At 37.6% G+C, this 11,594-nt stretch overlaps 1 protein-coding gene across 2 annotated transcripts; it reads right to left on the reverse strand.

Annotated features, from left to right (window-relative positions):
* Window positions 1-9,863, reverse strand: LOC143877648 (aldehyde dehydrogenase family 3 member F1-like). 2 transcript variants are annotated; one of them, XM_077379819.1, is made up of 10 exons: window positions 9,572-9,863; window positions 4,656-4,724; window positions 3,607-3,703; window positions 3,092-3,298; window positions 2,797-2,921; window positions 2,225-2,329; window positions 1,624-1,796; window positions 833-923; window positions 465-614; window positions 1-355 (listed from the first exon to the last, which is right to left on the reverse strand). In XM_077379819.1, exons 1-10 carry the CDS (start codon window positions 9,764-9,766, stop codon window positions 116-118), a joined length of 1,452 nt encoding a protein of 483 aa, XP_077235934.1. In that variant the 5' UTR covers window positions 9,767-9,863; the 3' UTR covers window positions 1-115. The 2 variants fall into 2 exon arrangements, with proteins under 2 accessions (XP_077235934.1, XP_077235936.1); XM_077379821.1 differs by lacking the exon at window positions 2,225-2,329.
* Window positions 9,864-11,594: the final 1,731 nt, after the last annotated feature.

Below are 11,594 nucleotides of genomic sequence, written 5' to 3' on the forward strand. Positions count from 1 at the left end.
AGCACAAAGAACATCTTATAACAATTTTGAATCCCAACTTGTTTGCCCACGTATGGCACAAGAAACATTTTATTTTTAATACTAGAAGAGCTTATACATAAGAAGGGCAATCTGTTTATGATCTCTTCAAACCCAGAAGCATAAGGAATAGTGCAATGTAATCAAAATTGTAAGCCGCTCTGAGGAATCCGAGCTTGAAATCATTCCATGGTGGGCTACCAGAGCTAAATTCAGTAATGAAGCTTCTTCTAAGCACTGCTTTTTCATGGCTAAACGCATCGAAGGAGAATTTTCCATGGTACTTACCAAAACCACTCTGACCAACTCCTCCAAATGGTAATGCATCAACTACAAACTGCAGGATTGAGAAGACAAAGTACAAAGGATTCAGACAATTCTGTAAGAATTAATCACTAGAGTAAAAAAAAAAATTAAAAAATTGGAAAGGGAAGTGCGTGAAATACTTGAATAATGCAATCATTAAACGTGATGCTTCCTGAAGATGTCTCTGATACGATACGTTTCTTCAGAGTTTCATTCTTTGTGAAGGCATAGATGGCAAGAGGTTGAGGCCTCGAGCTTATAAACTCTATACTGTCTTCAATTTTCTTCAACTGTAAAAACAAGAGGGATTCAAGAAAGTAGGGAAAAAAGTCTTATGATATAATTCACATGTTTAGCATTCAATTGTCCATTTGTTTCATTTGCACTTCACTTGATCAAATGGAAAAAAAAGAGACATATAAAATGCAAGAAATGGCTATTGAGAATTTGAGATATAATTAAATACTTTGTATGATATAAAAACAGTGGGAGCAAGAAGAATTCTCACTGTGATGATTGGAAGAATTGGACCAAATATCTCTTCGGTCATGATTTCAGAATCAAGAGGTGGATTCATCAAGATTGTTGGCTCTATGAACCTACAAAAAAAAAAAAAAAAAAACAGAAGGATTCACAAAAGTTCTGAATTCTAACACACACGCACACTGTGTGTGTGGAACTGATATTCACACTACCATATTTAGAAATTGGCACTACTCAACTTTGCTTTACATTTCTCTGATCTGATTGGATGTTGATAGCATATTGACTATTATAATAGCCATGAAAATCTAATTAAAGAAGTGTAAAACAGAGTTAACAGTGCCATTATCAAAATATGGTAATGCGGATATCAAATCCATTTATATGTATATATTATTATGAGGGGTTTGTTAAAGACACCCTTAAAATTAACATGAGACCCATTATATTTTGTCCGATAGATAGAAAAGTATGTTAAAGAAAATCAAATAAGACATGTTAGAAATTGGCTAAATTAGAATGATTGAGCCCAACGCATATTCGATAGATGAGACTTTTGATCTAGTGGCAGGATCCTCAATCTCTTTTCATCATGTAAGAAGATCGGCTAATAGTGACGCCGATAGACTACCTAGCGAAGTGGTCTCTAGGGCAGCCTTGAAAATCTCTAGTGATGTTTTTCTTTCTTATCCCTTTACTTGTTGTCATGTATTGGTCATCTAGATCGCCGAGGTGCTTCCCATGGTCCTTTTTCTCATATTAATATAATTCTCTGCCATTCAAAAAGAAATGCACAAGACAAGGTTAGAGAGTTACAAGGTGTCTTCGTCCATGGAACCACCATGGACAATAGAAGCTGCGACCTTTGGATCTTTTAGTATATTTCTGAGTCTCTGAAAGTGGTGCTTGTTCACAATCCTTGACATGCTATTGCTTTCTCGAGGATCATTACCATAGTTCCTCTGGATACGGTCCTTCAACATATTGACCTATGAAAGGAGAAAAGAAATCAAGTTGTAGATTATTGTTGTTAATTACACTCGTAATTAAATTACAGACGAGAGAGACAACTGACGTTTGTTTCTGATTAGTAAGATAATTAAGGGCCCGTTTGGATACCTCACATTTTGAATTTGGATTTGGAATTGAGTTTTGAATACAAAATGAATAGATCCTGCAGCTCATGTTGAGGGGAGACAGAGAGGGACAGGGGTAATTCCAACCGTAGGGGAGAGGTTGAGGAGCCAAGAGGGTGTAGATTTCCAATTACTTGTTTCCACAGCTTATTTGGAAATTTGGTTTTTTTCACTGTGAGAACACAAAAAGGGCTGCAAATGTGAGAAATCCAAATCGAATTCTTCTCGGCAGCCAAACGGGCCCTAAAGGGCATATATATGATTTGCAATCGTAGTAGTACCAAAGCAGAAGCATTTCTTTCCTCCACGAGCAGATAATCAATTCCTATGCACGCTTGGCCACTGCAAAGCCCCCATTTCCCCAACGTTATCCTTCGGATGGCAATCTTCAAAACATAAAAGAAAAATGATAAAAAGTGTATGACAATGATATAAACATGCACACGTGGCACTTTTGCCATCTAGGATAAGCTGACGTGGGAGTCAAGAATTCACCCCTAATTACCAAAGTGACTATTTCTAGACCCCTATTTCTAGGTTCATATATGAAGTACGCACATATTTTTCTAAGGAAAAATTAGCACCCAAAAGTCCAATAGCCAATTGGTCAATAAGCTATCAAAGGCTATCGTTTTACACTTTTTAACCCGCTATCAAAAGCTATCATAATTCCCGAAAAGCTCTCATTAGCGAGTCAAAGAAGTGTAAAAGACAGAGTGATTAGTACCATTATCAAAATATATAACGGCAGTGTGAATATCACTCTCTAGCATATAAGTGGCCCATATGGCCAGATTAAAATGAGGGAGAAAGTATTGGTCACTAGTTATCTCCATTAGGTGTATGACTCTACCTTTGTATCCCTGTAGCTCGAGAGGGTATCGTAGATAGCAGGGCATTTTCCACCTAACTCCAAAATAACAGGGGTCAGATGCTTTGAGGCTGCAGACATGACTATACGTCCAACTCGTGCACTACCTGAAAAATTATATATCACTGTGTTAGTAACTTATTATTTGATTGATGAAGAAGAGTTTGAATTTCTAGGCAGATTAAGGACATAGATATTAGAGCTCACAAAAGTGGAGAAAGAAAATAAAATGAATAGTTTGGTAAGTTGGAGAGAAAGAAGATGGAAATGAAGTCACCTGTGAAGAAGATCTTGTCCCATTTTTTATCAAGGAGTTGTTCTGATACGGACACCCCTCCTTGTATGACCTTGATAGCCTTATTGTCCAAGTAGATAGGGATGTTGGTGGCCAGAAAAGAAGAGCATGCTGGAGAGAGCTCTGAAGGTTTCACAACTGCTGCATTTCCTGCAGCTATGGCTCCTATTAATGGTTCCAAGGCTAGCCCTGCAGAGACACACCCACCATACAAACTAGTCTTGATAAAGAAGGAGCAGAAAGCAGAAAAAGGGGTAGGATTTCATTGTTGTCATTTAAAAGGAAGGAAAAATGTTTTATCCCAGCTAGTCATGCTCACCAATTGACTGGGCATGATTAATCTGCACACTTCCTAAATGTAGATCATATTAGAGATACTAACATTTAAAAGAACAAAATGTCGAATTTGTTATTGTTTTGCAATGGTTTTTGTTATATGTCAATAAATTTCATACAACAAGAAGAAGAAGAAGAAAGCAATGATAATTTTGACTTACCCAAGGGAAAATTCCAAGAGGTGATTATGAGAACAACGCCAAGAGGTTCTGCCACAAGTTCACCTGATGTTGGAAATAGGACCATCGGCAGTCGAACCTGCCCACCAGACACTTCACAATCAACATCATGCACGTCTATATGTGTGTGTGTGTGTAAGGGAAATGTTATCTGCACAACCAAGTTTTGATATTTGCACAAACCAATCTTGTCTTCTATTGTTTAAAGAGATGTCAAAGGTTATTACAGTTTCCAAAAAGATTTCACAAAGTCAATTAAAAAGAAAAGACATGCTAGGTTTGTGCAATTATCAAAACATGGATGTGCTGATATCATTTTCCTTTATATACACACAAATATATACATACACAGTCCACCCTCGAAGTTATTTAAAACCTTATAAATATATAAATTTCCTTTAGCTATTAAATAACTTAGAGATGTAAATTTCTTTAATGCTATTAATTATCTTATAAATATAATTTTTTATAAGCAAGCCACGACTTTAAGCTCTCGCTTCTTCTCATCTCTATTTTTATCTTTTAAGTGCTTAAGCACTGTGTTTTGTGCATGGTTAGTACTGTTTTCTTGAGCATAGATAACATTTTTACTCAATTCCGCGAAAAGCCATTTTGCGGCTCACTTTTGCAGGAGAGAACAGCCGCACAGACTACTTTTTAGGAGATTTATTCTTATTCATTTAATTTGTACTGTTCTCTTGAGCATAAATAACATTTTTTACTAGCCATTTGCTAGGCAAATTCACGGAAAGCCATTTTGCGGCTCATTTTTGCTTGAGAGAACAGCCACCTCAGATGAATTAAATGAATAAGAATAAATCTACTAAAAAGTGTGTGTGGCTGTTCTCTGCTGCAAAAGTGAGCCGCGAAATGGCTTTCCACGGAATTACCTAGCAAATCCCTTTTTACTATGAACATAATGTAGTATCTCTTAAAAGATAAAAATTCTGTGAAAAGTAAACTGATACACCCCTCTATTTCTTATGTCTATTTGTTCTCTACATTCCTCTTATCTAAACTCAAAATCTTACCTTTTTGCTTGAAGTCCATTCTTCCAGACACGCCAACGAAAGATTCAGAGATTTTTTTACAGTGCCAACCTAGAAACGAACACTACAAGGTAAGAAACATATAAAGCAGCAAAAAAAGCCAAAGTGACCTCACTTTCTGCAGACATCTATAGCAATTGGGCCTATTGATCTGTAGACCACCACCTGACCAGATATGGGCTCCACTCCCATCCCAAATAGAGTTCGGTCCGAATGAAAATATCATTTTTTCGAACTGGGGTTGTTCTCCATAGGGATAGTAAGCCAGGGTTTATCTGATCCTTGAGAGGCTTGTTTTGTTTTATTGTAATTTTGGTTGCGGTCTATCTCGGCCATCGTTCCTTTTTAATGAATTCATCCTGCCATTTCAATAAAAAAAAAAAGGATTTCTATACCCGTGAAGAACAACCCTAGGATCATCCCATTGTTGTGGACCCACAACCGCTTACAGTCTGATCTGATGTAGACCGTTGGATAAATGGGCCCAAGCAGCTAATTGTGTAGTAGGGCCCACAGATCACTTCCCAATAACATTTCCCCGGAAGTTAAGGAAAGAAAAAGAAAAAGAAAGAAAAGGACATTTATAGTTGCAGTGCTAGTTAGTAAAATGTGATTTTGGCCAAAAGACAGGACGGAGAAAATTCGGATTTAATACGGTATTGGTTAAAAAAAGTAGCAAAAAAAAGCGTTTAACATGTTTATAATTTTATTTACAAAATGTAGTGAGGGTAAGATAAAAAGTTGGCCACAAATGCATTTTAAACGTTTTCCTTAAAAAAGATATTATGTTTTGTCTGATGTAAACATTTTAGACAAAGTATTAAACGACAAACCTACAATGCTTAATTTTTCAGGAAAAATTACCATTTAAAACGGTGTTTTGCTAATTATGCAATGATGTCATCTCTGAAAGATTCAGCATAGGGCTTGCTGAGATCCTCTTGAAGGAAGAAAACTTGGCTCCAAACCAGTCTGAAGGAATTGATATTTCCACACCCTTTAATTGCTATTAGAGAAATAGCAAGGGGTTGGAGGAAAATTCCTCCTAGCTGGTCTAAAGCCAAGTTTTGTTCCTCTTGAAGGGCCCCTGAAAATTTCCGGTTAGGCTCTATTCACTTCTTTTCCCCGAAAAGGAAAGGAAAGGATTTCGTTTTCCTTTCCTTTCCATGTGACATGCCAGAAAGAAAAGGAATCCAAGGAAATTGTCAAGGAAAATGTTTCGTTTTCCTTGGAAAGCCTCTTTCCAATATAATTAATCGGAAACCAAATCTCGAGTAACAGGGAAAAAGTCAATTTCCACCTCCTTTTCAGCTTTTGAATAAGAAATTCCACATCTGATAATATTTTTCCTGGAAAAGAAGTGAACACCCCAATTCTGTCTTGTCAGGGAAAAAAATGTTGTTTTCCAGGGAAAATAGCACCAGGAAAAAGAAGTGAATACAGCCTTAAGGCTCTGTTCAGTTGCACGCTAGAAACGGAAACGGAAAGGAAAAGAGTGTTATTTTCCATGGAAACGCATTAAAATGGTCGTTTTGTAGTCGGGAAAGGGAAATGCTCTGATTTTAAAAGTCTTACGTGGAATCCGTAAAATCCATCGTGGCGGCCCACTTTCCTCGAGTAAAAATCCGTCACAAAGACTCGGAAATGAACTATTTTCTTCGAATAACGTCGTTGTGGAAACAAAAAAATAAGCGACCGTCGAGACTTCATCTTCCTCGAGAGAAGTGGAAACCCTACCAGGCAGCAATGAAACTTCATCATCCTCGAGTAGCTCCCAGCCTCGCCGAAGCTCTGGCACGGTAAGAGAAGATCTTCTCTCTCTATCTCCTTCTCCCTCTCCCTCTCTACCTCTGTACCTTCCCTTTCTTCTTTCTTGTTTTTTTGTAGAACCTCTTCGAGGGTTCATCATGTGCTGGTTTTTAGATCCAAGACCGAGGGTCTAGGGTTCTTCGTCGCATTTACTTCACCGCCTCTCGTCCTCTAACTTCGTCCCTATCTCAGATCCAACGGTTAGGGTTACTATATTGGGTTTTTGCTGAAAATTCAAGGGTTAGGGTTACTATATTGGTGTTCTTCTTTGGGTTTTTCCAGGCTTTAGGGTTCTTTTTTGGGGTTTTGGCTGAATTTTTGTACCTTATGTTTGTTTATTGCATTTGATTTTTTTGGGAATGTTGGTGAATGTTATATATTGCATTTGATTTTTATTGGGATGTTGATCCAACACTATCTAGGGTTGTTGGATCATATTTTTGAATCTTCTGATTTTTGTAGCTTATGTTTGTTTATTGCATTTGATTTTTAAGATCAAACACTATCTAGGGGTGAATGTTATATTTGATTGTTTTCAAATTTGATGGTGAATGTTGGTGAATGTTCTGATGGCTTGGATCTAAATTTTTAAGATCTTATTTGTTTAGGCTTTTGAATCAGGTTTGCTATCATTTCTTTTGCAGGTGGTCACCCTCTCATTTGATTTTCATTGTCAAGATCCGTTCCATCATTTCCAAGGTAATCAATACTCACAGTTATTTTTTTTCTAGTTCTATTTAGTTAAATGTATTTAAGGTAGATGTGGTTGTGTTGTTCGGATGTGCTTGGATGGATGGATGGATGGATGGTTTATTGAGGGGTTGTTTATGGACAGATAGGTTATGGATGGATGGTTTATGGAGTGGTTGTTTATGGAAGGATGTGTGATTTGTTGAGAGTTTTATGGAGGGAGGGGGTTTATGGATGGTTTTATCAAGGGAGGGTTTATGGATGTGTGATTGTTTGTGGTTGTGTTTAAGATGCGTTGTTTTTTATTGTGTTGTTATTTCCATTGAGTTATTAACTTCTTCTTTAGAGTAAGATGCCCCGTCATCCTACAAGGAGGAGGAAGAAAGAGTTGATGCGAAAAGATGAGTTGAAGAATAAAAATGAGCTAGTTGGGCAAGCAGTCGCACTACTAATGGCTGGTGCTGCTGCTATGTTAGTACTTAAGGGGCATAACTTGCTTTATATGTGGTAAATAACATATTCTGTGCTGTTTCTTTTCCTTTTCCCTTGCAACTAAATGCGCATGCCTATTGTTTCTTTACTGTTTCTTTTCCGTTTCCTGGCAACTGAATGCGCACTCCTACTGCTTTCTTAGCAGTTTCTTTTCCTTTCCGTTTCCTTCTGCCACGTCATTTCATTTTCATTTCCGTTTCCTGCACGCAACTGAACAGGCCCTAAGGAAAAAATGGAAAGGAATAGAAAAGAAAAGGACATTTTTAGTTGCCGTGGTAGTTAGTAAAACATGATTTTTGCCAATAGACGGGATGGAAACATTTCGGATTTTGTAAGGTATTGGTTAAAAACACGTAGTAAAAAATGGTCAAATAAACAGAAACACAAAATATGCGTTTAATATGTTTAGATTTTTTTTGTTTTTTGTATGACATAGGGTATCCCCACCCCATTTTAGGGAATATGTTTAAAATTTTATGTACAAAATATAGTTAGGTTAAAGATAAAAAGTTGGCCAAAAATGCATTTTAAACGTTTTCCTTAAAAAGGAAATGAAGTCTTATTTTGCTATAAACGTTTTAAAACGGAGCATTGAATGGCGAACCTACAAAAGGTTTTTTTTTTTTTTTCCCAAAACAAAATACAACTATTTAAAAGGGTGTTTTGCTAACTATATGCTGACCTCATCTCTATAAGATTCAGCGCAGGGTAGAAATACTGTTGAAGGGCCCTGAAAATTTCTACTTAAAGGGAAGAAATGGGAAAAGAAAGAAAAAGAAAAAGAAAATTTTAGTTGCAGTGGTAGACTGCTAGTTTGTAAAACGTGATTTTTGCCAAAAGAAAGGACGGAAAAAATTAGGATTAAATACAATGGTCAAATAAACAGGAGCAATGATAGAATGAAGGGCGCCCTTGCAAAAACTAACTTCAAGGGCGCCCTCATCGGTCACAGCAAAAGTCTCTGCCTTAGAGGAAGAGAAGAGATGAATTACATGAGTTTCAAACTCTAATTTGGATTAATAATCAAATCAGTTTATCTTTTCTCCCACCCCCAGAAGAATGAAGCATAGGTATCCTCCCCCATCCTTACAATTTTATGAAAGGCAACTATCTAGGTCTCTTTTTTCATATAAAAATTCATATAGAATCTTTGAAAAGGATTTTCCACCAAAAAAAATAAAGGACTCACTATTTTTGAGATCTGATGCTACACCGCTGCTCAATAATTCCTCAACAAACTTACACAAAACATCCATTTAATATGTTTAAAATTTTATCTACAAGAGGGTAACGATAAAAAGTTGGCCAAAAATGCATTTTAAACATTGAGGAATGATAGATGCAAGGGCCCTCTTTATGCATAAAAAGGAACAATTGCCTTAGAGGAAGAGATCCTATAACCAAACATCATACATGTCTCAGCATTTTATCTTTTATCTTTACATTTCCGGCATTCATTTCCTTTTCGGTAACTCCTCTTGAATTAAAGGCACGACAGATTTGATTCTTCTTCTTTGGTGAGCATTTCTCTTTACTATCCCTCACACTAGCATTTGTTTGTGTTGTTTTGTTAGCGAGTTAATCGCATAAAGAGGGCCGGAGAGGGGCTCTTTATGCAAGGGCCGGAGAAGGGCCCTTGAATCGATCAATTTCTCTACCACTTTAAAAATGATGTGGATCTAGTCAAGGGCCCTTCTCCGGCCTTGCATAAAGATGGCCCTTGCATCTATCATTCCTCTTAAACATTTTACTTAAAAAAGAAATAAAGTTTTCTTTTTGCTGTAAACATTTTAAAGGAAGTATTAAAAGAATAACCTTCAAAACGATTTTTTTTTTATTTCAAAATAAAAATAAAAATAAAAATAAAAATGCCATTTAAAATGGTGTTTTGCTAACTATGTGCTGACCTCATCTCTATAAGATTCAGCACAGGGCTTGCCAAGATCCTCTTGAAGTGCCCTAAAAATGTCCCCTTCCTTCTCCTCAAGAAGCCCCTGAAGACCCTTCAACTGAGATCTCCTCCATGCAATACTTCTTGTCTTCCTGCTTTTGAAACTCTCCCTCAACTCCTCCATACTTTGGTCTATATCCAACAACTCCATACTCCTTTTTCTCTCGTTGTAACTACTAATAGAGATAATCACATAAGATGTAAATATCAGAAAGAAAAAGCCATTGGTACGTAACAAATACTATTTTCAACTCAATCTGATTGCTCATATATACTACTCTTCATGCAGTTGGAAGTATTTAATGTTCCCTCACCAAACCTCATTATCACGGAGAGCTAGTACCACAGAAAGTGACTTTTACGGTCGACCGTAACAGTCAATTTTCTTGTATTATATGGCATAAGAGGCATGTATCCCAAATCAAGACCGCTGATCTTGTAGAAAACCATGGGCCAACCAACATGGTATTTGATCCGATACAAACAGACATGATACATTCGCACAGCCCATAGGATAATTCACCCCCCTTTAAAGGATGGTATGTGGGCAGACTTTGATGCTTTTTAACCTCAGTTCACATTAAAGGGGTGCTAATTATCCTACAGGGGTGCGAATTTATCATCTGCCCATCCCTTATTATAGCCAACGATAAAGTACTAGAAATAAAGGAACTGATATATTTGCCTCATTACTTCCCCAGGCCACCACCACTACGGCTCTACCATATTTATGACTACTCTTCGTACACAACAGCGAGTAAGGATGGACTAACGAGTGGCACTTTGTGTAGGAGCATAAAAGGGACTTTCTTTTTAGCATTTTCCTACTTTTTAGGGGCATATGAGGCCGTCCTTCTTGGTGATGATGTAGAACGTGGGATGTTAAAGTATAAAAGAGAAATAACGCCTTTCTCCAGCAGCTTAAGCTTTTGGACAAATTGGTAAGTTAACATGGTATCAGAGCCGAAGGTCTCGAGTTCAAACCTCCCGGATAGCAAAAATCCACATGCGATGGTCGGCCCAAAGTGGGACCACATGTGCCACGTGTTTGCCAAGTAGGCCACACGTGCGGGAGAGTGTTAAAGTATAAAAGATAAGTAACGCCTTTCTCCAACAACTTAAGCTTTTGGACAAGTTGATAAGTTAACATGGGACAGCCAAAAGAAGAAAGATTTTATCCCCCTTTAGAAGCTTATATTGTTCAATAGTCAGATCATCAATATGGACATTAGTCGGGCCCACTTTAGGGTTGCATCATCCTTGGGGGTAAAAATCATCTCCCTCATTCTTAACTTATGTGACCCACTTCGTTATTATAATGGCACCCATTGAGAGGCATTCTTTGATGTAACGTGGCACACAAGCATTCATTTGCTTGCCAATTCTTTGTAACTCCCACATCCAAATAACGTGTATTGTTTGTTGTTAGTTTTGGGAATGGAACTTGGGTCGATTTGTAGGAAACCATATCATAAAATAAAAAATTTACTTGTCTCAAGAAATTGAGAATGAATTACAGTTGAGCAAATCAAAAAAATGAATTTGTGATTGTTGGGGTTCTACGCAAAAGCAAATAGTCCCACATCGGTAAAGTTATGGGGATGGGGCTGGGTTATAAGAGAATGGGCACCCTCCTTCTAATAGCTAGCTTTTAGGGGTGAGTTCTACCCGGTTAAATTCCCTACAAATGGTATCAGAGCTAGGACGTGGTAACTCCCGGGAAAATCTTGGTAACTCCGGTGTGCCTCCGAGGACGATGGAATTCCCTCGGAGAAGATCTCGTGGTTCCCACGTTTCCACCGCGCGGAGGGAGAGGTTGTTGGGGTTCCACGCAAAAGCAATAGTCCCACATCGGACATGTGAAATGGATGTGGATGGGTTATAAGGGAATGGGCACCCTCCCTCTAAAGACTCTCCCTCTCTCACCCTTCCTGCGTCTCTTTGTCTCCCTCTCGTACTTGGATTTAGGAAATAAATTA

This window comes from Tasmannia lanceolata, unplaced genomic scaffold, assembly GCF_043159265.1.
Source record: "Tasmannia lanceolata isolate RefF3 unplaced genomic scaffold, GAP_Taslan_0.1 ptg000005l, whole genome shotgun sequence".
NCBI lineage: Eukaryota > Viridiplantae > Streptophyta > Magnoliopsida > Canellales > Winteraceae > Tasmannia > Tasmannia lanceolata.

Bases quoted from the DNA above. Each gene is read 5' to 3' on its own strand.
- LOC143877648 (XM_077379819.1), bottom strand. From the start codon at position 9,766: ATGGAGTTGTTGGATATAGACCAAAGTATGGAGGAGTTGAGGGAGAGT. The intron at 4,725-9,571 runs GTCAGCACATAG...GTTCGTTTCTAG, and splicing joins CTGAATCTTATAGAGATGAG to GTTGGCACTGTAAAAAAATC. The intron at 615-832 runs GTGAGAATTCTT...TTGTTTTTACAG, and splicing joins CAATTCTTCCAATCATCACA to TTGAAGAAAATTGAAGACAG.